Source organism: Uloborus diversus, chromosome 1, assembly GCF_026930045.1.
Source record: "Uloborus diversus isolate 005 chromosome 1, Udiv.v.3.1, whole genome shotgun sequence".
Classification (NCBI taxonomy): Eukaryota; Metazoa; Arthropoda; class Arachnida; order Araneae; family Uloboridae; genus Uloborus; species Uloborus diversus.
The window spans coordinates 140,744,237-140,771,967 of NC_072731.1; the positions used below are offsets into that span (position 1 = coordinate 140,744,237).

At 31.5% G+C, this 27,731-nt stretch overlaps 1 protein-coding gene across 1 annotated transcript in view; it reads left to right on the forward strand.

Annotated features, from left to right (window-relative positions):
* The window catches only part of LOC129221656 (tuberin-like), a 165,904-nt gene that overhangs the window by 97,776 nt on the left and 40,397 nt on the right, over positions 1-27,731 (forward strand). Inside the window, exons 27-37 of the mRNA XM_054856184.1 lie at positions 4,206-4,375; positions 5,112-5,316; positions 5,469-5,542; positions 5,646-5,788; positions 7,136-7,253; positions 10,039-10,260; positions 10,920-11,054; positions 16,567-16,702; positions 19,128-19,206; positions 19,376-19,462; positions 21,278-21,464. Of these exons, the coding sequence (XP_054712159.1) occupies positions 4,206-4,375; positions 5,112-5,316; positions 5,469-5,542; positions 5,646-5,788; positions 7,136-7,253; positions 10,039-10,260; positions 10,920-11,054; positions 16,567-16,702; positions 19,128-19,206; positions 19,376-19,462; positions 21,278-21,464 (1,556 nt within the window). The remainder of the gene's footprint in view (positions 1-4,205; positions 4,376-5,111; positions 5,317-5,468; positions 5,543-5,645; positions 5,789-7,135; positions 7,254-10,038; positions 10,261-10,919; positions 11,055-16,566; positions 16,703-19,127; positions 19,207-19,375; positions 19,463-21,277; positions 21,465-27,731) is intronic.

Here is a 27,731-nt window from a genome sequence, read left to right on the forward strand (position 1 = left end):
TTACTGGCAACATATGGACCAAATTTTGTTTGATTCCGCCAGTTACTTCCTGAGGAATAGCAATCACGCGTAACTCAAAAAACGTCCCATTGCTCCACCCCCCTTGGAGAAATTCGCGCCAAAAACCAATGGGCACAAGTTCACATAGGGGCACATATGTGTACCAAACTTCGTTCGATTTCATGCTGTAGTATTTGCTGTAGAGCGGCCACAAAAAACTGGTCACACACACATACACACACACACAGACAGACAGACATTTTCCAAAAATAGTCGAAATGGACTCAGCACACCTCAAAACGTTCGAATCCGTCAAAATTCGAAATTCGAAAATTTGCACGAATCCAATACTTTCTTCTATATATTAGATATAGAAGAAAGTAAAAATAGCTACAACCATGAAATGAAAAGAGCTAAAGAGTTGTATTTTCAACTGTTATTTGAAATTAGGTCTGGTGGAGTAAAGTGGTCATAAAATTGTAGGTTTTCAACTTGGGTGGGTAATAAATACAATATATTCTTTAAACACCTCAACTTTTTTTTTTTTTTGTTATTATTTTACATTGCATTATTAAAGAGCACCGTACATTGAATTTTAGGGAAAAAAATATTGATTTAAGCAGTTTTATAACACTTCCTTTTTTCCTATGTATTTGTGACCCCTTGACTCCATTGGGTTGGGGAAAGTGGTCATAGCATGGGGTAAAGTGGTCATAGTTAAAAATAGATGCAAAACCATTATAAATAACTCTACTATTTATATATTTCAGTGTTTTTTATAGTTACAAGAATATGCACAAGTACATGTGTGTATACACCCGCTTTGGGCCACTCACTCCTACATGTCTATATGAGTATATATGTGTCATGTGAATATACAGTATATATGCATATGCACTTGTATCTCAAGTATATATGTGCATACCTGAGTATATACGTGTATAGTAGGTGAATTTTTATTCATATACAGGGTGTTGGTTTTAACCTGCAAGACCTTTATTTTCGCAACCGTTCGTCCTAGATGTATACTTTCAATTGCAAAAATGTTCAAAATCAGATGCAGATTTAAGATATTGAAAGTTTGAAGTGAAAATAAAAAAGTCGGTAAATAAAAAATTTAAGTTTTTCAACGGGCGTCAGGTCCCCTAACTTATGTTTAGGGAAATAATCTCCATTGAAAAGTAATTCCAACCCAGAAAGTTTGAAATTAGTACAACCAATACTCACCGAGATATGAAATGCAGCATTTTGTGACTTACATCACTTTTCTCTCGCCGTCAATAACATCTTTTGGGGGAAAATATACCGGTTAACATGTGTTTAAAATATTTTAAGTTTGCATAGAGTGTGATTTTTCCAATTGTTCAAAGTTTTGTAGCGTGGTTTTTCATATCACAGCGCAACATTTGCATTTATTTTTGAATTGCAATGAAAAATATAAACACCTTGTTTTTCTTACTTTGATGACAGGGCGATAAGTTCCAATCTCATCTTCTGTCCTTCAAACTTTGAAATGGAATATCTCCTTGAGTTTTGGTCGCACAAATGTCAAATTTTTATGCAACAATAGTTTTTGATGGATATTATTTTTATAAATATTAGTTAGGGGACCTAGGGCCCATATAAAAAGTTAAATTTTGTATTTTTTGACTCATTTTTATGTTTGCTTCAAACTTTCAATATCTTAACTCTACATCTGATTTTGAACATTTTTGCTGCTGGAAATGTACATCTAGGACTAACGGTTGCAAAAATAAAGGTCTTGCAGGTCAAAAGGGAACATCCTGTATAAGTGTACATACTTCAAATACCGGTATACCCGAGTTTATTCGTGGATACATCTAATGCGTCTTTGTACGTGTCTACTCACTTATATATATATATATATATATATATATATATATGTGAGCACGAGTATATATGTATGTATACGTGTAAACATGATTATATACTTGTATAGACTTATATACGTACATTTACACCAACATGTATGTATACACAAGTATATATGCTTATATACACATTATATATGCTTATATACATGTATGCCTACAGAGACATATATGCCTACAATCCAAGTTCTTGGGCAAAAATCTAAGGGGTGTGATAGGTTAGGATAAGAAGCAAAGAATCATAAGGAACTTATGGTCACTGACGCGCTACATGCACACAAAACCAGATACTAATGGATGCAAAACAGGTCACAAATTTGTTGCACAAAGATGATTTTACTCAACATTTTAGTTTTTAAGAAATATTTAGAGCAGTTGTTAAAAGTTACAGCCTGTAATAGCTCTAATACACGCATCGCAACAAAGGGACAGCAACTGATGAAAGTTTTTCGAAAGTCTAGTTATTGCAACAGAGAGTGATTTGTGATTCTGATGCATGTATTGCAGCTGCAGGTTGCAAATTTCTTCAATCGCTTTAAAACTTTAAGACCTAAAATGTTTTGTAAAATTGTCTTTGTGTAATAAATTTGTGACCTGTTTTGCATCCATTAGTTTCTGGCTTCATGTGCATATAGCACGTCAACATTGAGTTTGTGTCCATATGTTTCTTATGATTCTTGCTTCTTATCCTCCGGTCTAACACCTTTTAATAAATTGGCCAAGAGTTTCGACTCGCCCTGTATACATGTATATCATATGCTTGTATGTAAATGTCTACTCGAGTATGTACAAGTATATATGTGTCCGTCTGAGTATATAAGTGTACGTATATATATATATATATATATATATATATATATATATATATATATATATATATATATATATATATATATATATATATATATATATATATATATATATATATAAGAGTATGTATAAGCGAGCATATACGTGTATAGTCAAATGTATATCTGTATGGATAAAATAATTGCAGATACCCATATACGCGTATTTATTAGTGCATTTATGTGAATACGTCTATATGTGCCTACACGAATATGTATGCGTATGCATACGCATACACTCATATATTTAACCCCGTAAACTGTAAAAAGAATACATATTAAGTGAAATTAATATTTAATTTATATCTGCCTTATACTTAAGGATTAAGTGACATTAGAAGAACAATATTCTTTAAGCCTAATATTATGACCACTTTACCCCATCTTACTTAAATTGTTCTAAAAAATTATATGGAATAGATTCAGCTAACTGCTAATGCGAAAAAGTTCTTAAGGCATGTAGGAAGCTTCCTGTGCAGTCAATCTGTTCATAATTCTAACAAACAAAAATTCCCAAGGAAGTTAAAAGAGGTGTTTAGATTTTTTAATTTTTCATATTCACACAAAATATTTTTTTTACCAAATAAAATTTTGGAAGTTGTAAAATTTTTTTATTCAAAATGTAGTTTCTAACTGTCGTACGCTAAAATAAAATTGTCACATTCATTCAAACATTTATTTCCAAGCTGTAGCCATTTATTTGCTGTATGACCACTTTACTTCATTGACCACTTTCCCCCATCAAGCCCTATATCCTGTTTATAAATGTAAAGTAATAAAAAATCAACAAGTTTTTGAAGATTTTAAAAAAAATCACAATCTTTGGTGCTAACTAAACCATCTGAACTGAAACATTGTTGGATTGTTGACATGTCTTGCCTCCAAAAGTTTACAATGTGGTCCTTGACTAAAAATGGTTGGAGACCCTGGTATAAACAAAGGTACTTGTGAATCAAAAGCTCTCAGATATTTTCACTAAAAGGACAAACACTAGCATGACAAGTGGCAGTTACCTGTTTAGGAAACAGGTAATGTTTTAATATAACTGGTTAATGTTCAACTTTTTATTTCCTCTACATTTTCTGTTAGTTATATTATTGAGAAAAAATATTTAAGCTACTAGAAGTATCATTCAATAAACCCTTAGTAAACAGTGCCAAAATAAATTGCTAGCATATTTTTTTATTTTTAAACTTATCTTCTTTTGGCTTCTTACTTTTACCTTCCTTTCTCGTACCTTTATAATCCATCCAGAAAATAGAAATTTGGAAGATCCACAAAATGTGCAGTTTTTTAATTTCAGCTTTAAACTCCTCTTGTGATGTGAATTGTTTTCCCTTAAGTCGTAAAGTTATAACTGGTAAAATTATTTAAATTATGAAACATTTCAGTTAAAGTGTCTTATGTGCCTAAAGGTGCAATTTTCGTTTAGCGAAAAGTAAAGTATCATTTTTTTTCTTTCTAGATCACCAACTGCTGAATTCTTATTAGAGAAAGGTCAGAAAAATAGCTGGCTTGTTGGAAATAAAATTGTTTCTATTACAACTAGTGGCTGTGGTACTAAATCTTTCAAGCATGGTTTATGTGAAAGGTGCTATTCATCTTGTCGTGATGTCAATAAAAGTTTGGAATCTGGTAAGAAAATGATGTACAGGTGTTCCTCGTGTAACCCTGTTAATTTGTACTGCGCTATGCAAGACTTTTTTATTTCTTTATTTAAATCATTATTTTATTCATTTTTAAAATTTGACTTATGTCCCTTTAACAGAAGCCATGATGTTTACCAGTTTATTGTGTAGCTATAGATTCAGCTAGAAATGCCCTTTTAACACAAACCAATGCAGCTATCTTAAACAATATGAAACCATATCAAACTCATTTTGATAAATTTACCTGAAGTCTTTTTAACAAAAAGCGATTCAACTGCAAAATCCACAATTCTCATTACTTATGAACACAAAAACACCTTTCAAAGCTTTTGACATTCATTTGCATGGCAGTAATTCCCTTAATTCTAAAATTTTTAGTTTTTTTATGCTTAATTTTTAATAAATTAATATTTTTTCTTCTTTTCAGATCTTATGTTAATTCATCTGCATCATAGACAAAACAGTTTATTTAACAAAATTAATAAATTTTTGGAAAAGTAATTTAAAATTCCTAATAAAAGGAAACCTTGCAATATTTATTGGCACATCCCTGTTCATAACGAATGAATTTGTTCTAAATGATTTGCATGCTTTAAAAGTAGTTTTTTATCATTTGTGGCAGTTTTTTAGAGAAAACGTTATTGTTTTCATTATTTTTCTGTTCTTTTTATACTATAATTTGATTTTTTTCCCATTGTTGATGGTATTATTTATACTTCCAGATGAAAGCGATTCAATATTTATTGAACCAGAAGCTTCTAGATCTGAAACTTCAGAAACTTTTAACACCAAAAGAAAGCGTCATCGTTCTGCTATTCAGAGAAGGAATACAACACTGTCTAGAGAAATGTTTACAAATGCCAATCAAACTAAAGATGACATTCTTCTGCATTTCCCTCGACATCATTCATCGGGTTCTTTATCCCAGTAAGTCTAAAATAGCAGAAAATGTTGTCCATTTTTTTTATTAGTTCTTTTCTCACTTTTTTTATGTTTAGATATTTTAGTCTTTCATTTAGTCTTCACTTTTATATTTAATCTTATGTTTTGCACTTAATCTGTAACTTATTTTCTTTCAGTCGTCGCCATACTACTTACTTTCCTAATGATAGCCAGGCAGCTGCAAGTTCTTATGGAGAATGGTCTTTAGGAAGTATGTTTGTGTTAAACTCAACTCTTGAAAAAAATTGCACAGCTTTGGTTTTTTAGTGTTGCACTTTATGCATTGTTGATTTAAATTTATTTTATTTTTTTAGAGAAAGAAAGAGAAGAAAGAGGTGGGCATCTGTGTAGTTGTTGGTGCACTAGTTGGGCTGAAGTGCATATTAGACGGCCAACTGGAAATACATCTTGGATGATGAAGATACAGAATCAACTTTTTTTACCTTCTTCTCCTCCAGTAAATAATTACTCTTTTGCAACCTTAAACCAAACATAGCATTTAACTTAAGCTAAATGTAATTAGTTAACTTATAATCTGTAAACTAAATAATTATTTGGCTTTGTCTTGTTTTTACAAAGTTGCTACAATAAATTAAACCAGGCTTTTATTTTTTTTAAGTTAAGAAGGAATTTGAAATGTTGCGTTCTCAAAAATCCCCCCCCCCCAAATTTGTAGAATTTTTTTTTTTTTTTTTTATGTTTACGAAACCTATATGGATCATGAATGCAAATGAAAAAGCTACTGAACTCAAATGTAGTCATCTAGCATAATCAACCAAAACGTTAAAATTCTTTACCAAGTTACATTTTGGCCCTGCCTTTTGCTATATAAAAGAGCCTTATCTTCACTAACTTTAACTTTTAACATGATGTCTTTGGTTTGCTTAACAACATGGGACAGGTCTTGAGTTCATAAGAGCCTGCACAAAGTTGAGCATACTTTCAACAAAATGTTGCCAATGTGTGTTTTTAATATCATAATATGATTACAGTAGATGTTATCCTAGCTTTTGTATGAAGTCTGTGGCTTTGATATTGATGCTTGAAGGACAAATGAGCTACAGTAAGTGAACCTATTGTTGTTCAATAAGATTCACATAGAGACAATTTTGGAGTCAATTGCATTGAAGAAAACTCGCTTCCGTGTTCCTCAAAACCATTCTAGTATCAATTGAGCCCTATTGTGTTATACAGAGCAGTCAGTGACATATCGCCTATTTCAGATTAGCTCATTTGGAGTATCTTAACTCAGGAAATCGCTTAGTTATTATTTAAAAACTCAATTTTGTTTTTAAAAAAATTTACCTTGAAAGACTTTTGTTTGAAAAAAGCTGAAACTATTCATTGAAATAAAATATGATCAACTTTATCCTGTCTTACAAAAGAAGGGAAAAAAAACTATAAAACTGGCATTATGAAAAAGAAATTTTTTTGGTCAAATATGGCAGACAATTTTCCATTTTGGCAACTTTTTTTGCTCATCACTAATATTTGAATTTCTATTTTGATATCTTAAATAAAGTCTTTGAAAGCTGAGTTGCAACTTCAATCAATGAATGTTTTACAAAATTATTATTATTATTTATTTATTTTTTGAAATGTATAAAACACTTAGTTCTACAAATGTCATTGATATTTCAACTGGCTTTTTTATTTATTTATTTATTTTATTTTTATTTATTTATTTATTTATTTATTTATTTTTTGAAACAGTAACATTCTTGTATTCTTTATTTGAATGTTTTTAATTTGATTGCAATGATTCCACACTTCATACTGAGCAAGATTTTTCTTTTGTAAACAGGAATTTCCTCTTTCTGTCATTAATTCTTTAGTGTTACCACAAAATAGGGACCTTGATGTAGATAGCAGTCTTCCTTCAACTGAAGAGGAGTACAGTGATTTGAATGAGTCTCAACTAGGTATGAATATTAACCTTTAACTTGTGGGTATGATTTGTTTTGAAGGTGGTTGTTCACACATTTGCTAGTACAATAGAACTCCAATCATCCAAGTCGATTTGGACTGGTCCCCATTCCGCTAATCAAAAATTTGTATAACTGGATTTTTTACGAAAAAAGTGTTGATTTTTAAATAATTGCTGTATCGTGGAGTAATTGTCGATTACGTAACCATAATCAGCTTAATCGATTACAGTTTTGTGTAATCATAATCTGGCAATGGGACGTTCGCAAGCCTGTAATCGCAGTTTTAATCAAGTGTTTCTTGCATAATTGTAACTGTAATCTAATTTAATTAATCGTAATTTAGCCTTGTAATCGTATAATCCTGACTTGTTGAAAGTGAAAACTTTTAAGTTGTGATTCTACAATGGTATGGAAAAAATGTAAGAGTTCAATAGAAACATAACTTCAAGCTTTTTAGTTAGAGCCTAAGGCTTTGCTGTTTAGAGGTCGTTAACAGCTATTTAAACCAGGATCATAAACAAGCTCTATTTGCTTTGTAGCCCGTAGGTGCCTTTGAGAGGAACATCTCTGTCTTCCCAGATTTTAGAATTGGTCATCAATTTTCCTTTTCATCTGTCAATGACAGCAATGGCAGGCAGGCAAGTAAGCGAAGCTGATGCCTGGGAAAGAAAACAATATCAAATGCACAAACGCATGTTTTCAGACTCTTTCTCCAGATTTTTGAAAGGGCATCTTATTAGAACCAACAGCACCACATGCCACAAAACCCTTATAAAGCGTGCTAGTGTTCTTGTGCATTTGCTTGTCCTTGCATTTTTTTTCTTTTGACACTTTTGGAAAATTTCAATTGAAGACATACAAATCCCGAATTAAAAGTCAGTTTATTTTCTTCCTGTAAAATGCTTATTTATGTTGGCATAAATTTAAAAAAAGATGATATTATGGAACAATTTTCGGCCCTTTAGAAATATCCTGCCCTGGACACCAGCCCCTGGTGCCTGTGCGATAAATAGGACCTGGTCATCTCTACAATATTAGTAAATAAAAAACAACAATGCTGTGACGTTGTTCACACAAATGTGCAATGAGAAAAATATTTATATATACAGATATATAAAAGTACAGTTGGCTCTCTGTTTAACGACTTTCAAGGGATTACGAAAAATCGTTCTCAAGTAGAAAACGTCTTCAAATAGAATGCTTTTAACACTATAAGTGGACTATCTGTGACTGTGAAAAGCCGTCGTTAAACAGCCAACTGTATCTGTGTGTGTGTGATATCCCCCCCCCACCCACGAGTCTAATCATAATCAAAATCATAATTAGCATAACATAATTGTAATCGATTACACTTTTTACATAATCTAATCATTGCTGTGATCGTAATTATGTTTTGACTGAGGATTATAATCGTAATTGCAATCCTCTTGTTTCAGGCTTGTAATCATATTCGTAATTGATTAAATTTTCTCGTAATTGAATCCATCTTGCATGTATGTATTGCAAGATTGACTGATTAATCAAAGCGAACACTAATGGGTAGCTTAGGCTGACCACATGTCGACGGACCACAGTCAATTATAAAACTCACTGCATTATGAGACAGTAATTCATCAACCAAATTATGTTCATGCTGTCCCTACTCTAGCTTTGCGGAGGGAAGAGCGCATAAGCAGTATCATTATTTTGTGATTTGCAGTGCTTTTCCGTCTTAACTTTTTTTTTTTTTGGTCTGAAATTCTGAAAGCGATTTGGATAGTCCGAGTTTTGCTTAATTGGAGCTTAACTGTGTTCCATTTCATCATTTGCACTTAAAATGTTTTATCTTATTGGAAAGAGATCTACTTTATTAGTCCCTGCTAGGTATCCATAGGAGTTCTTGAATCTATATTTTCATTTTTCTCCACACGATTATTCCACTGCGTATCATTTCATTAATATCGCATTGAACATGGTTTGTAGCTAAACATAATACATTTGATAGCCCCTGCTCTATTGCAAATTATAAAATTTCAATGTATTTCAACATCTTTTATCTGGATTAACAAAGCAATCCAGAAAATTGAAAATGTGGGTAATAAGCAAGAAACATCCTTAAATAAGCAGACTTACCATTTATTATGATGTAAAAAAAATTGTAATAATTAAATGAAAATGTAAAACTTTAAGAAAAAAAACCCTTTTTTTTTGTAACAGTTACAAAGAATTGTTTATGACGCATTAAGAAATGTAAATGTATTTTTTGGCATCATTTTTTACCAAATAATTAATCCTCTGTCTTATGTTTCAAGCAAGTGTGGCATTAGAATGGAGCATGGTCACCCCAAAGCTTTTTTATTAATGGATCAAAATAAAAAATAAAAACGGATGTTTGGAGTTTTTTTAGTTGTCTTCTTGCTACCATATCCTAAAATTCATTTTCTAACTTAAAGGTAAAGGTTTTCTTTTTTTTCCCCGGCTTCAAGCTTAACAACCAAGGACTAGTTCTTTTGCGTAAGTTTTATTTGTATTTTAAACTTAATTCACAAAGACTAGAATATATTTGTTATATTAATGTAGTATATTTTATGACCTGCTATTTGTTTTTAAGCAGTTTAATAAGGATGCATGAACATACAACGTACCAGTGAAAGTTATGTTACATTCTAATGAAGTTTTGCTTTTTTTTTTGTGCAGATCATTTTTAATTTAATCTATTTTCAAACTGTATTCTTCTAAAATTTGTTGGGGATAATTTTAATTCATTTTTATGTGTAATGCTTTCTCATGTTTTCTATAGGGGAAGCATCCGATGGTGCTATAGAGATACTGCCTTGCTCTAAACCTAACCCTCCTGTACGGCGTACAAATTCTAGTCCTGATATGAACACAGGTTTATTGCAGTATGAAAAACTTGCAAATGAACAAAATGAGAGATTAGAACTCGCTAATGATATTGAAAAACAAAGGTCTCAATGCATGGAAAATGAGAATTTTATAAAAGAAGATTTCCCCCTAAACAGTAAGTTCTCAATTCAAAGGAAGAAAAAAGAGTGAAGTAATAATATTATTTGTAAAGTTTTAATAACATAAAAAGTAATGTTGTCCTGAATTATTTCTTTGTTTCTTGCTTTGTTCAGGCAGTTAGTGTTTGAACAAAATTATTAATCATTAGACTTTATCTCTCTCTCTCTCTCTCTCTCTGTTTTTTTCCCCCTTCAATTGTGCTTTTTTTATGTTCAGTGCTCACTTTATATGTTTCATTAGTTAGAACTTTGTGTAAGTGATTTTTGTTTCTAGTGTCCGCATATTAAGTGTTATTTAAAAGAGTTATACAAAAAAATATATGTCATGAAGAAAAACAACCTAAAGTATAAAATGTGTCAAAAAATTGTATTTTTATTACACTTTTGAAGCATTATGATGCTTCTCTTCCTGTTTCATCAGGCACAAAAACAATCATTTTAAGTTTAATTTAAAACAAATTTTAAGCAATGTGATTTAGATTTGGCATAAAAATTTCAATCATGTATTTTGAGTTCGTGTAGTGTAGTAAATTTTCTGGGGTAACATAAAGATCGATTGTTCTAGTTAATTGACAGGATGTAGTCCTTAGTTTCATTTTCTGTGATGTTTTGGTGCAGATTGATGTAATATTTATTTAATTTATTTTTCCAACAGAGAGCTCAGAAATTCTAAATTCAAAGGGTGCTCTTAAATTAGATTTGCCTTCTAAAAGTGAAGTCGCAGAGCTAAATTTTTCTAGAGAAAATATGTGTGAGCCAAGTTCAGCTAAAGTTCTAAGCAGTATAGAATGTGAGTATTATTACTGTTGTCCTCTTTTTTTTCATTGTAAAAAAAGGCCAGATAACATGTACATATATTTAAATGACATAGAACTAATTTTTTTCCCTAAAAGATTATTTACTTAAAAATGTGCAATTTTTGCATTATATTTCTTAAATAGTTAAATCAAATAATGAAAAGTAAACTTTACCCTTTACATTTGTTGTCAATTGAAGTATATTTATCAAAATTCTTTTCTGTACCGTCCTCTTTACTTTTTAACTGAATTCAAAGACTTATACAACTGAGAAAATATACAGGGTGTCCACCCTAAAAGTGGAAAAATAGCTGATTCCTAAACCGTTAGAGATAAGCGTATAGTTCCGTTTTGAAAAAAATCTTGAAATTGCACAAAAACTCGAAATTCATGAAATTTTTGTCAAAAAATCAAATTTTTAAAAAGGTACAAAATTTAACTTTTTATACAGTCCCCTAGTACTAGCAATGATATTTAGTAAAACATTCCGGACACACTAACATTTACAACTAAAAAAAATCACTCTTCTAAAATTACTCTTCTGTGACCAAAATTGACTGAGTTATAAAGTTTTGAAAAATGAAGATTTTCGAAGATTTTATGACGTCAGCGAGTTAGCTTTTAAGGGGATGTATGCGAATTGACAAAGTGTGTTAATGGTTTAAATTCATTTTGGTTCTTGTCATCAGGGGGCAATATTAACGGTTGAAAAGATTAAGCAAGTGCTATTTATATGCTCAGTCTTTTTTTTTAAGGGAAGGGGGTGGGGGGGACTTCGAAGTGGTTTATCGTTTTGTTTTAAGAACCTCTAATTTCCATTCCCCGAATATCATTAAGTAAATGGACATTATTTTTAAAATTCAAATCAAATAATATTTTTCAAACAATTATATTCTCTTTTTTTTTTTTCAAAAAAATGTTTTGTTTAATGTCGGGGGCTTTTTTAGGCAATCACGAGTTGCTTATTATACTCATTTGACCAAATTTGATGTTGCTCTGATTTTTCAGACTGCCATGACGACGGTTGTTTTTTAATATTTACTAGCAAAAATACCCGGCGTTGCCTGGGTCAGTAATAATTATGAGTAACAACCATTACTTGCCCTTGTTTTTCTGTTTTAAGCGAAAGAATTTAAAAACAAATCTTTTTGGCGTGATTAAAAATCGAGCTTCTTCCTTACTCATTAAACTAAAATAGCAATAAGTATAAAGAACAAAATAGTATTCAATTAGAAACGAAAGCATGACATTTAAGCTACAAATTTGAAGAATTTCCGAAATATGAAATTAAACTTTACATGTTTAAAAAGATTTATCTGTTAGTACTTTTTTTTTAAATCTAAAATCTTCTCTGTATGGCTATTGATGTATGAACTGTTTTAAAAAATGTAGCCGCCCGTGTTCCCCTTACACTTGCTTTAGCTATTTTGGGAATTTCAATTTTTGTGGGAACTTGGTGCGGGTTAAAATCTTACCAAATTTGCGAGAATCATTTCGGGACACTTTCGATAATACTCCCCCTCCTTACTAATTTTTATTATAAAAATATTGTTGCCAGATGCTGAGATACTTTTGGTCAAAAAAAATGGCGCTAAACGGTTTCATGCGAAATGTTTCCAAAATAAGTAGTAAAATTTGGCAATTGTTTGAAATCGTGCAAAAAGAAAAATTAATGGAAGTTTTTGTGCGGTTTATGGATTTGCCTAATTTTTTTAAGTATCTTTGATTGGCGATATTTTGTTTATATGGTGAAAGCTGAGAAACATTATTACGTAGTCTTTGGGCTCAAAAACAGCGACAGTGGAAAAAACTGCAAAATGCATCAGCTACTGAAATCTTTCTGAAAAAATTCTGGCGATATTTCTGCTGGTTGGTTGGATATAGTGAGCAAGTGTCCAATCAGCATAAATAATAATAAACTATTAATTACATAAGTTCCGTTTAAAAGTAAAATGATCAGCCAAATCCATTTATTTTTAGCCAATCTTGTGGAAAAACATTACTTTAAGATTTGACTTGAGAAAAGCCTCAAAAAGTCAGACGAAACGCAAAAATATTCAGCAATACAACAATTCTTGGGAGTTGAGATGACACACTAAATAATGACTTGGGTTGATGAAAGCCTTCGAACAGGGAACAAAAAAGCTCATAACTCGTTTTTTATACAACTTAGAAACTTCGAACAGATGCTATCTTCAGCAGAAAAATTGGCGCTTTCGATGGACATATAATGTTAATATGTGCACGTTTTTTTCCACCCCCATATTGGGGCATTTATGCGAAAATTGGGACTAAAGTTAGAATAAAAAGGGAACTATCTATCGGATTTTTTTTCAAACTGGTCTATAAACCTTCCCAGTACCAAACTGAACAAACGAAGAAAGTTTCAGCCAAATCTGCCGGGTAGTTTCTGAGATCTTAGGGAACAAATTTACCAAACTCCATTTTTATATATATATATAGATTTAGAAAGAAAAATTACCGTCGTCATAGTTACAAATCATCTGTGGTTTTATTTTGTTCATATTTTTTTTCAGAGCTGAATACAGGCAGATTTTACATTTAAAAAAAAAGGTTTCTGTGTGTAAAATTACGTTTTTCAGAAAAGAAAAATCACCTATGTGATGATACCTTTATGATAAGTGTACGTGTGGATATCGGCCATAAAATCTTTATTACCGCATCCTAATCACTACTTCTTTTTTACAAATACACATCATATTACTTATTCTAGAAAATTAAGTTACAATTTTATGATGGGTGCAAATTTTCCATTTCATTTGTGGAAACAAGAAACCCAACGAATAGGCTTTTGCAATTGGTGATTGCGAAAAACATAATTTAAATTCAAGATAGTTTAATTTTTTTTTTGATGTCTTGAATTCAGATTATGTTTCTCGCAACTACGAATTGTGATCGGACCCTACTTGTTGAATTTCCTGTTTCTACAAATGGAATGGAATGGAAATGAGAAAAAAATTCGCACCCGTCAATTAATTTATGAAACACGGCAAGCAATCAAATCAGTTTTTCAGAAAGAATAATGAAAATAAGACTAATAAGAATATTTAAATTTAAGAACACCTAAAGTCTAGCATTGTTTCAGAAAAAGAATTTCAAGTTGTAACGAAAGATTCAAGCCATCGCTTATATCGTATGCACAACTTTTGTTTTTCTTTCTTGGCCAGAAACTTCCGTTACAACCATTAAATGATAATGCATAAAAAGAAAAAAACATTTTTTAAGTATTACGAAATTATCATCTGCCCTCTGAAATACCATAACAGAAGTTCTAAATAATTCAAACTCTTACGGTTGTCCCTTTCTTTTAAACATACTTTTCTTTTTCTTTATCAGAACACAGTAACTTTAAATGCAGTGATAACCTTTTGCATAAATTTGAGATTCAACTCCTTATTTAAAATCAAATTCTCATATGGAAATTAGATATTATTGAAACAAAATGACAAACAAATAAAGATTTTTAAAAAATCCTTTTAATCATAAATAGATCTTTCAGCTTATAAATAGTCCTTGAAAAGTCTTTTCAATCATTGATAATGCTTACTAATAAAAAAAATCAGAATTCCCAATGACAAGAATCAAAATAAATTTTAAACGTATTAATACACTTTATCAATTCGCATACATGCCCCTAAGAGCACACTCGCTGATGTCATAATATCTTCAAAAAATGTGATTTTTTGAAACTTCAAAACTCTGTCAATTTTGTTGTAGAAGAGTGATGTTTTTTTAGTTGTAAATGTTAGTGTTTTCCGGAATGTTTTACTAATTATCATTGCTAAGACTAGGGGACAGTATAAAAAGGTAAATTTTGTAACTTTTTAAAAATTTGATTTTTTTATAAAAATTTCATGAATTTCGAATCCTTGTGCAATTTAAAGATTTTTTCAAAACGAAACTATACGCTTATCGTTAATGGTTTAGGAATTAGCTATTGGTCCACTTTTAGGGTGGACACCCTGTATATACAGTTTAACCGCAGATAATTGGCAAACATCCAGTTAAGACAGTCCATCTGAATGAGGGGAAAAGTAACAATTTGATGCGCATGTTTCGCTTATTTGAATATGACTCTGCTTAATTTAGAGGCTAACTACATCTGCAAAAGCTGGCATCCCTGAAAACTAATAGATGCATCCATTTCTGCCTCTAAACTCGAAGTTTGGCTTTCCATCTAATTGACGGTCAAACAGAACATATGATACAAGTAATACATTTTAAAATAAAATTCCAAACAGTGAACTAGTGAACAAGTTACCTAGCTTGAAATTTCCTTTTACGCTTTCAATGTTGCGTAAAATAAACAACCAATTGCAAAGAGGAAGCCTTCATTAATGCCTTAGCTCCTTTGCCTTTATTCCATTGCCTCGAAGTAATTAGCGTACTGTAATCACGATTTCAAGAAGAAATCTTTGGTTTTTGAATTAATACTATAAAAGCTTAAAAGTTATCACTTCTTCGCGTTTTTAATTTAATTGCTAAAATTGAACTTTCAATAAAAAAACTTTTTTTTGCCGTTATACTATTTGTTGTCACCGCAGATTATAAAGGTTTTCTTTTCTTCAGACTTAAGTTATTCTTTAATTTTATAACCAAGTTGTATTCTCCTTTTATATATTTTGAAATTAACTAATTGCTTTTTTTTTCTTTTTTTTTTTTTTTTTTGTCCTTGCATTTCAAAGTTGTTCGTTAAAAAAGCAATCTAAGATTTTTTTTTCGTTACATGCTGTAATCATTTTTAAAATAGAGTTAACTTGTGTGCTTAAGTAAATATCTTTATTTTTTATTGTTAAAATGCTGTATTCGTTCATTAAAACCTATGTTCTTGATTAGAGAAAAGCTCCCTATGAATGGATGTCAAATGGTTTCATCTGTTTTGCATAAATATGTCAATTAGTTATATAAGAATAACTACATTACTTCTATTCTTTCACTATTACTTGTTATTCCTGCAACAATTAATTACACTGTTTGAAAACTTAGTTCAAAAATAATTTCAATTACTTTTTAGTTCTACCATAAATACACATATGTTTTTAAGAGTAATTTTAATAGTTTCTTAAAATTCTTATACTAAGTGGTTTTTGGAAGTAAAGTTTTTTTAAAAAATGTTCTATAATCTTTCCATTGTAGAAAAATGTAATATACTGTTTTGTCCTTTTTTTTTCCAAAAAAATTGGCTTGATATGTTTTTTAACCATTTTATTAAAAAAGTAGCATTTTTAAAAAATATATCTTTAGTTCAACAACTTTACACAACGTTTAAAGTACTGCATTTTATACAAACCTTCGATGGATTTCAAGTAGAGCCAAAAAAGAAAACCATTATCATTGGTAACGTAAATCAGGGAAATTTGGTGAACTTAATCAGGGAAAAGTCAGGGAACTTTTTTTCTCAGTTCCTGTCGCCACCCTGTGATACTAGATGTCATGACTCGCCACTATCAATGATATAACCTTGCTCTTGACATTTTTTTCCAGGTCAGCAACAGGCATCTATGTCTTCTTTCAGAGATAGGGGACATACTATATCAGTAATGAGTCCTAGTCGTCCAAATGGCTCTGATAATTCAGTCAAAAGGCCTGAATTGAATCGCAGGAGTGGTATGAGCCCAAGGCAAGTTTTAAAAATTTAAATAAAGTAGATATGTTTAAAGTTCTTTTTATTGTTACTATTTCAATGACATGCAAGATCAAGGTGCTCAATGAAAGGAAGTTGAGATGATATTGGGAGAAAAGTGTAATTTACTCCAAATTAAGAATTTTAGTTGGTCAACTTGTAGAAACAAAATTTAAATCTTTCTTTCTTTGACTTTTTTACGATCCATTATACATGAATGTTAAGAAAGTAATCAGCTATGAAGTGAATATACATTTGGACCCCGATTTAACGAATTCATTGGGACAGAAACTTTTATTTGTTAAATCAGGGTTATTCGTAATATTGGGGTGCAATTTTTTTTATTATTTTTTTTAATTACTTACTTTATGAAAAGCCCTAATAAGCAACTGCACAAAAATATCTATAATTAGAAAGTGTATACTTTTTATTCATTATTCTGCAACTTATTACACACTAATAAATTTGAAATTTTATTGTGCTGAGTAATAGATTTTGACAATTTTCTTGATACTTGACTTGAAATAGTTCTTTCGACTTTATGGAGAGAAGAAAATGTTGTGCTATATTTCCAAAAAAAAACCATCAAAAGTGTCCTATATTTTAAAAAATGATTTACAGCCTGCTGCATGAGATATGTTTTTAATTTCCATTCAATGTAAAGCTAGTAACAGTTTTCATCAGTTTCATTATCACTTTCTGCAACAGAATCACTATTCTTTGGTTGCCCCCTCGCCCGTCAAACATTGCTGATTCCAAGAAAAGTGTTTTTCTGCTTTGGACATGATGGACATATCATTTGGAAAACAATTCAGTATTTTCTAACTCAAATAACACCAAAAAAGAATTCGGCTATTAAAATAATTCATTAATTTGGGGTTCATTGTTCGATAAATAGAATTTTTTGCCTTCATTTTAGTCAGGGGAAAGAGAAAAAATTTGCTAAACCACGAAATTCGTTAAATAGAGGTTTGTTCAATCAGGGGCAGACTGTACTATGAAATCTCAGTCTTCCTACTGCCCAATATCTAGCGAGGTGTGCCCACAAGATCTGAGTAACAGCTGTGGTAGGCAGCTGTTTAACAATTAACACCGATAGACTTGATAATACCTTACCAAATTTGCCAACCTATACATTGTGGTCACATTCTAGATAGATAGATGCATACAAATTTCCTCTGCCCAACATGGGTAAGACTGTGGAAAATAGCTTTTTTGAAATATTTAATCCAATAGACCTGCTTTGCTGGTGTTGAACAGCACTCTTTCGGTGGCACTGGAGATATGTATAGTTCATTCTAAAGTTCATTCTGTTTCCAAAAGCAATCTTTCTTTTTCTCTCTTATTATTCAATCAAGTATTTAATCTTAAATACAGTAATTATAGCTTACACTGTTAGTATTTTGACTGCCTGAAAATACAAATTGCCTCATTTCTACTGTATTTTAAGTAGTGTGCATGCTTTTTGACTGCTTGAAGTAAAAATATTTTGTGCTCACATTGTATCATCTGTATTCATAGAATAATTAATTTGCAATTGAGTATAAATTCATCATTTTAAATATCTTAAACCTTAGCACTTATTAAGTAGAAAGGTATGAATGGTTATTTTGCTCTTGCTTTATGTACTGTTTTACATGATTATTTTATTTGAACCCGCCTGTAACAAGCCCTGATTTAACGATAACACATGTTTAACGAGAAAATCGGAAATACTCTATTGGTACAATGTCAAATCTATTGCAGTACAACTCTCTATTAATGAAAAAAACCTGCTATAAGCAAGCAATATCTTTGTGATTCATAAAACATCTGTTGACTTCCAGCTCAGCTTATCCTTTCTTAAAAAAATTCCTATAACTTTCCAAAGCTAACCGAAAGTGAATGATGAAGCCTAAATCCTAAGAACAATGATCATGGTTTTTTTAGTTTGTGAAGTAGGAAATATTGGAAAATTATATATTTGTTGCCAATGTTGTCACTTGTGAGAAATTTACTTCTGAGGATATTGTAGTTCAAATTCAAGTTAAAGCAGGTTTTAAAAAAATAATGAAAGCAATAATAATAATAGCAAATATGAAGGGTTTTAAGCTGAGCCACAATCAACATTCTCTATGATTTTTGTTGTGTGGAAAAACTCATATTTTTTCTCTAAGCCAGAGGTGCAAATGATGTTTTTTGGCTGATGAGTATTACTCAAAAAACAATAATATAAGAATGAGACAATAAGAGCACAATTCAAAACAAATTAAATAACTTATTTGACGCTGTGCAGAGATAAAACAAGCACAGCAAGTATGTATGATGTTTTTCATGAACCCTTTTGAAATGAGTGCTTGGTTGTAATGACCATATATCATGGTCCTTTTGCACTCTTTTTGTTGGTCTTTTTTTTCCATATTTACTTTGCTTTCTTTTTCAGTTTTGTTTTCCTACAACTCTTTCACAATAGTTGCTTTGGTCCTGTAACTCATAAACCACTCTTATTGCTACAAACTGAGGTAATTTTTTTCTCTTGTCTTCAATGTTTGATGTGTTACTAGAATATTAATGTTTGTCACTTTTACCTCTATGCGAAAAGTTTTGCATTAATAGGAATGTTTATCAAAATATTAACATTCCTGTAGCAGCTTATATTTAAAGAATCTGAACCTAAGCTTTTTCTTTTAGGCCAATAATCGAGCTCTTAGTGTATTAGATCACATACCTCCTTATGATACCCACAAAATTGGTGTTGTATACATTGGACCTGGACAGGTAATTCTACATTTATTATACTGGGAATTGTTTTCTTGTACTAATCACAAGGATTGAAATAGGTATCTAGGAATAAAAGTTATTTAAAAGTAACTTTTATTTTTAGTTGAACTTCATTGTTTTATTATTTGAAAATGTGGATACTTCTTAAATTTTACTCATCTTTTTTTTAAATCTTTCTACACATTTTTTTTTTTTTTTTTTTTTTTGCATTATTGAAATAAATAATAAATGTAACTTGTGCATACTTCTGTTTGTACACTCTGTCACTGTCTCAACTTTACAGATTCAAACATCTAATTTGAAATTAGTGCATTAGTGAATGCAACAATGAAACCAGTTTCAAAGCAGATTCAAGTTCACCATCTTTTCCAGCACGGTTTCACTTGTTGTTTATGTTTTCACTTAACTTCACTTTGTTTCCAATCTTGTCGCAATTTTTTTTTTCTGTTTTTTGTAATGTACTAAGTAATGACTGAAAAAAAATTAGTTATATTACTTTGTTGATTCACAATTTGTCGAAGTGTTTTAAATTTTTCTCCATGGCTAAATTGTTTAACATTACGAGTGAAACTTTTAGTGTAACTGGACAGGGAGAAAAATTCTTCTGCTTTACTGATAAGAAGGGAACTTATTTTCCTGGAAGCTACTTGTCAGTGTTTGCCTTTGCATTTCTATTGATTGAGGAACAAAATAAGGGAAAAAATACAAAGTTTACGAAAAAGTGATAACAATAAACGAAACACTGATCACAATATCCGATTTTTAAACACATGTTAATACACATGTGTTCCGGGACTTCATGATTCCTATATCATTAAGCAAATGATAACATTAACCTTAATCACATTAACCGGCACCTACTGTATAATAAACTTAATCACTTGTAGTTGTTTTTCATTTCAAAATCCAACATGTTAGCACCATAATATCGCCATAAAATCAAAAATTAAAAACATATGGCAGTATTTAAACTGGATGTTTGAATTAACATTGTCATACACAAATAACAGTTTGAAAAAGCAAATTCTTCATAAGTCAATAATTGGAAAAGTTTAACTTAAATAATGGAACATGATACAATCACAACTTATTCAAAATATTGCCCATAACCATATCCATACCCACACAATTGTAATCGTCATATCAGTAATAAATTTAAAGTTTGTTTTGAATTAAAGGTGTTGATGTCATAAATCTATTTCTCTTAAAATATCATATTTTCAGTTATTTAGTATTATTTTTAACTATACCTACTTTTAAAACAAGGAAGCGCTGCCATGCTTCTTTGTTTTCCTCCTCCTGTGCTGTGGCAATTTTTTGTCTTATTATTGACTGATTGTTTGAATTCCCATCTTTTTAAAATTGGTCTTAAAGATTCTACTGTTTGAACTTTTGTGTTACTCTGGATAAGCTATGAACAGTAAACCCTTTGACCCCACGGCTATATTTTTTTTATTCTGTGACTCTAAAGTATATTGGGAAGCAAGACAGAAGCTAATGGCTTACTGGCCAAAAGCCTAGAATGTAAATAAATTTAGAAAAGGTTTTTTTTTTTGGGTAAATCTTATGCAGGCAATGCTGTGTGTTAAAATGATGCCCAAAATGAAATTATATTTTAATCCATTGTATTTCAAGTGTTTAAGTTTGTTTTAATTCCCATCGTTGTAATAAATTGACAAATTTTTCGAGAAGAAATAGTATAGTAGGAAATATTATCTCATCGATTCACTGGCCATTACATTTTTTTGCCAAGTAATTGATAAATACTTGTATATGCATTATTCTCATACACAAAAATGTATGTATGCTTAGGTTAACAATGAAGTTGCCATATTAAGCAATATCTATGGGTCAACTCGATACGTAAATTTTTTGAGGGGACTTGGAAACCTTGTTCGTCTTACTGATGTAGATCCTCATCAGATATATCTTGGAGGCCTTGATACACGAGGTGAAGATGGAAAGTTTGCTTTGATTTGGCAGGATGATGTTATGCAAGGTAAGAAGGAACCTCCTTCAGAATGTCTAAAGTCTTTTTTTTTTCCCTCCATGCTTGTTATTTGGTTATTTAAATAAAAATTCTTGTTTATCAATGAGGTTTTTTGTCAAAAGCTAAAATAACCAATCATATTGTTTATTTTATTTAATACTAGCTGCATTGCCCGGCTTTGCATGGTCTACCTCAAAAATAAAACATATGTAACGTGACGCATGTTCAACAACCAGGCTTCAGTTAGAGGCGGGGGAAAAATGTAAAATTTCCCGTCCAAACAATCTTTCTTAAAGAAAGAAAATGTCAAATCAAAAATTCCCGAACAAATTAAATGCAACTTTTTTGATTATCTTCTGCTGGCGGTCATGGGTGCAAGACCTTCCGTCTCAGGACGGATTTCCATCTTGGACAAAATTTCCGAGACAGAGGTTGGGACGGAACGAAATTCGATCAATTTCTTTCAGTTTTTACTTAAAAAAGATAAAAAAGAAAAACTTTAGTTACTGGAGCATTCTATAATCACGATTTTACATCGACAATCTCGATTTTCCGCCACGGTCGTGTTTTGTCTGCAAGGTCCTTTTAGAGGAGTAGCTTTTAGGCTCGTGCCATTTGACTTTTTTTTTTTAGGTTGCTCTGTTATTTCCAACTCGCTGCATTGCAGACCGCGGAGTTGCTCACTATTCTCCCTGATTTATCGAATTAATCATCTCTGTTTGAAAATTTAGCCTTTTCTCTTTCTATTTTTGATCATTCTTTTGCTTTTTTTTCCATTTGCATTTTTTTTTTTTTTTTTTTTGGCAACCCTTACACGCATAAATGAAAATCAATGTGCGCTCTTAAAATGTCTTAAGAGTTGAATTGAATCACTGATTGAAAGTGATTTGCTGACGAGATGAAATGTTTACGCTACAGCAAAAGGCGTCCACATACCAGGCAAAACGGGAACAATCTGGTGCTTTAAAGATTTTAATGAAAATGGGAACTTTGGAGATAATTGGGGAAAATTTCAAGCTGGTTTGAAACACCGATGGGCAAGTTTCAGCATTTTTGTCATGTTTCTGGTAAAATATTCAAGACTTGACCAATCTCCAAATTCAAATGTCTTTTAATCTAACACTCGCTAGGATGGAAATATGCGTGGGAGGGGGGGGGGGAGAGAGAGAGAGAGAGAGAGAGAGAAAGAAGGAAACAAGAAAAATAACGGCAGAAGGAATTTGAGAAGAAACGCTGCTCTTGCAAAGTGGGTAAGTACACAAATTAACCCACAATACTGAGGTCTTAAAACGTTTGTATCTTGGACAATCTAAGAGAGGGGGGGGGGGGGTACTCAAGGGCTCCAGAATAAAATATCGAAAAACTGAATTGAAAGTAATTTTTAAAGCTAGGGGTGTTTCGGGATTTTTCCTCTGCAAACTCTTAAAAATTTAAAAGTCAAAAATGTTTAGGCTGTCTTTAATGATGTAAAAGTGGGGAGGGGGAGGTTTTAAAAAAAATCAGAAACTGGAGTCTTAAAAACACTAATTTAGGCAATCTCTGGTGAATTGATGAGAGATGGTTTTGTTGTTCTAACCTGAAAATGTTTTGTAGCTGATGTATTAAAAACTATTTGAGGCTATACTTTAATTTCTAAGGAGAAAGGGAATTTTGGGACTCTCTCTTCCGAAAAGCGTTTGTAATTGAAGTCTTAAAACTTTTAGGCTGTCTTTGGCAATATCAAGCAGGGTTGGCAAAAACCCGGGTTTTTTTAAAAAAGCCCATGGACCCAGGGTTTTTTGGGTTTTTTTAAATAAAACCCAAAAAAACCCAACTAAAGCTGGGTTTTTTAAAAGAAATGTGGGTTTTTTTGTCTTTTTTTTTTAGGGAAAATGGGGGTGCTTGTAGCATATTGTAGTGTAAGTATATGGACAAAGCACAAAAATTGTCTTGGGGTAAAAATACTGGAAAATTCAGCATTTTCTGAAGAAAAGTAAAAAAGACAACGAAACCCAAGAATGGTGAAGTTTAAGATTTTTTAGTTTCCATGATTACCAACAGTTAGGGCAAAGTTACTTCTCGAGTGATAAAATCTATTGTTCGTTTTTAATTACTGCATTTTTTTTTTTTTTTTTTTTGCATTTTACTTTATTGTATTTCATTTTGTTATGCAGAACTACTGTAGAACGTCAAAGTAGTTTAAATCTCTTTTTACTGAATTCAGCTTAATCAAGACATTTCTTTGAACTTTATGTTGACTGTTTCTATTTCTGTGTACAGAGTAAGAAATATTAAACTTTTTGTAAGATAATGAAAGTATTGTACATCCTATTCTGTTTTCTGTTCGACCGTTTGAAAAACCTGTTAATTTCTAAAACATATACGTTGTTTATTTGAGATTTGTGACATGTTGGTTTGCAGAAAATAATTCACATGAAAGACTTATAGCTAGCGTAGTTTCTTCTGTACAATCTACAAATATCGAGAAAATCAGACGTGACAGGACTTAGTCCAGAAAATTTGAGTTATTTATTGACCAGTTAAAGAAAAAGTTAAATATATTTATTTAAAATCTTTGAAGTATTTTTTTAATGCCGTTAAGAGTTAAGAAATACTATTGAAGTTCAAATTTCCTTTTTTATGTCCATTGTCTGTGGTGAAGAACAAATAAAAAAGAAATTTAAATTGTGAAAGTATTTAAATTAATTATTGTTTTTAAAAACTTCTCAGAAAATTTTTAAAAACCCAAAAGTGGGTTAAATAATGGGTTTTTTTAAATGGGTTTTTTCAAAAAAACCCATTGGGTTCAACCCAATTGGGTCCAATCTGGCCAACCCTGATATCAAGAGGAGGAGAGGGGGCTCTCTTTAGGCGAAAAATAAAAAGTCTTAAAAGCGCAAGTTTAGACCGTTTTGGGGTTCGGGGCCCCTTCCCCTAAAAATATTCAAATCTGAATTATTCAGAACTCAGCTTTAGGTAATCTTTGAGGGACTTAAGAAGAGGGAATTCGAAGGCTTTCTCTCAATAAATTTTAGAACTTAAATTCTTAAAACTTCGGTGATGAAAAGGGAGAACTGCAAATTTAAGTCAAATTTAGTGAACTTAGGAAAAGGAGTTTGGGGGGGGGGAGGGGTTATCTTCTCCAAAAAATTTTACATGCTGAAGGATTGAAATGCTATTTTGGATATTTTTAAGTGAGTTAAGAGTTGGGGGATTCGAGGGTTTTTCTCGGAATATTTTTGAATTGGAAGTCTTAAAACTTTGGTTTGTCTTTGGCGACGTGAGAAAGTGAGTTGCTCTTTCAACAGAAAAATAAATCTTAAACACAAACTTACACTGCCTTTAATGAACACAAAGAGGGGGGGGGGGTCAGGTATTTCACCGGCCAGCTCAAAAAATTTCCGTTTCTGAAATTTGAAGAGCTCTGTTTTGGGCTATCTTTCGATGACTTAAGGAGAAGGGAGTAGGACGCTTTTTTCAAAAAGTTTACGAAATTAAAGTTTTAAAACTTTTATGCGGTCATAAGTCATGTATACAGGTATGGGGGGAGGCTGTTCTTAGAAAAAAAATAGAAACTAAAGCCTTAAAGCTCAAATTTAGGATATTTGTGGTGAACTCAGAGGAAAGGGTTCGGGAGTTCTCTTCTGAAAATTTTTCGATGCTGAAATATTTAAAACACCACTTTAAGCTATATTTGAGTGCCTTAAGAGGAATGTGTTTCGAGGGGTGAGGATTCAGTTCCGCTATTGCGTTTTTTTAAATTAATGAATATTGGAAAGTGTACCTTGTTTAAAAAATGTATCTACTTCACTGAAGTGGATTTTTTATGGCTAATTTCTTCACCTCTTATAAAAGAATTCTTTTTCAAATGAAGACTGTGTGGGGGAATGGTGCCAGTTCAAAATCATTAATCGCCCATGCCATTACCCCACTTTTCCTTTTTTTCTGGTTTGTTGGTGCTACCTTGGGTATTTCCGATCAGAACTGATTTATGTTGCCAAAGTGAAAATCTTATGTCCCAAGCAATTTTATTGCTGTAATAAAAATGTTTACGATTGGCGAAAAACTAATGGCCGTGAACCCCGAACGCTTTTACCCCTAACATTACCCAACATTATCTAAAATTGCGATTTGGAACTTCTATATCGAAATATTGCCAAAGGAGAGTTCCTGAACTCCATCCCTTCGATAATGCATTCGAAAGGCGTACAAACGTTATGAAAGAGGGAGTACAATTTTGTTTTAAAAGCTTCAATTTCGGGGAGAGCCCAGAGCACCCCCTCCCGTCTTTCTGTAATATTTTTGAAGGTCGTCCAATATTGTGATTTTGGGACTATCAGTTTGAAAAATTTTGGACTTCAATTTAAAAAACATTTCTGGAGGAGAACCCCAAAACCCCCCATTGTTGGTTTATTTTAGTTTTTTGGAATTACGATGTCAAAACGCTTAAATATTATAATTTAAACCAAGTTCATGTTGTTAGGAAAGTCAAAAACTTAAAATTCAAATCAAACACAGATTCCAAAACTGGCATAGTTAAAATCTAAAAATTTATGCACCTAAATTTTTGCTTAAGAGCGCATAGTTGGGGGGGGGGTGCTAAAAATAATTTCCGTCTTGAACACATCACCAATTTTGCACCCATGCTGGCAGTACAAAAAAAAAAAGAGATAAATCACCAAATAATAATCAATAGGGTAAATTTTTACCTCAAAACGAAAACAAATTTTTATTTAGTTACAGCCAAGGAAAAAAAAGGTGGCAACCTTCTGGAAGCTAACTTAAAATGAGATCCCGCAAACAATAGTTTTCCGATATGAAAATAGGATTCCATTAGGCTTAAAAGTGCTTTTTAGTTTTTCCCGGTGAATTTACAGCCCTTTTTTTTTTTTTTAAACTCGCAGGAAATGGAAGAACCCTTTGGGTCTTTTTTGCGGGCTTTCGCATGGCACTAAATTTGAACTCATCGGATAACTATTTCAGGTAGAAAGAGTCATTTAATGCCATTTTCGGGCCCTAAAATTAAAATTCGAATGGTTTGGTTCTTTTTTGCCGTTTGAAAGCCCCCCCCCCCCCCTACGTTCCTTCTAGGGTGCCTGAGTACTTTCCTGCCAAATTTGGTCGAGATCTGATGTAAACTGTGAATTTGTATGGGGAACATACGCACATACATATATATTCTCTGTTTTATTTATATAGATTTAAAATTTTCAGAACCAATAACGGACAGTACTTGATTATCTGAAAAAAATTAACTTGTTTTTTTTGAAGATTTTTTTAATAAAATGTTCCATCAATTTTCCTATAATCTTCTGTATAGACTTTTCAGTGGATTTTTTTTATTCATGTGTGTAACATTGTCTTCAAAAAAGACCGTAATTTACTTATGTTTCACATGAGTTTTGGCATTTTTCAAATAATAGGCATTAATATATGCATTTTTTTGTTGTGCTGAAATGCATACTACTATTTAAAAATGTATCTTTTGTGCCAAGTCTACTTAAAAAATCAAGAAAAATTCTGCTATTTAGGTACTGTATATTCTCGCTTATAAATCGAGAAATTTAATACAAAAAATTAGTTAAAAGTTAGGGGGTCAACTTATGCGTGGGGCAAAACTTCCAAAAAATTTTCCTGTTCAATTCTTGGAAAAAACACCCTTGAAAACATAAGCATTTTCCGGATTTTAGTGCAACCCTTTTTAGCAGTTGCTATAGAAGTAAATACTTATACATTCTGCTATTATTTTACATGGTCTGATTGAGAAATCAAGACTAAGTCATGATAGTAAACGGCCAACTGCTCTTAAAGTGTGGGAATCGCTGTATAATTTTTCGGATAATCGTGAAGTAATGCTCATTTTTTTTAAAAATAATGTATAATGATGCTACAGTGCAAAATATTTAAACAAAATTAAAAGCAATAAGTAACAAAAATCATAACAGCAAAATCGAACCCTTTACAAAAATTGCGATCGCAAAAGTGAACCCTTTCTAGTGCAGAACAATAATTGGAAGTTATTTAGCATAGAAATGTTCATTGCATTTCATTTTAATCTTTTTTAAGAGATTTACATTTAAAATTATCGGCAAAACGTTCCCGATTTTTCTGAAAGTAGGGGCTTGATTTATACACGGATTTTCGTTTTTTTCCCGATTTTCCTCCTAATAGTGGGGGGGGGGGTCGACTTATACGCAAGATTGACTAATACGTGAGTATATACGGTATCTAACATCATTATTAAAAATCATTGTCAAATGCGGTACACATTTTTAAAACCGCGATTATCAAATCTAA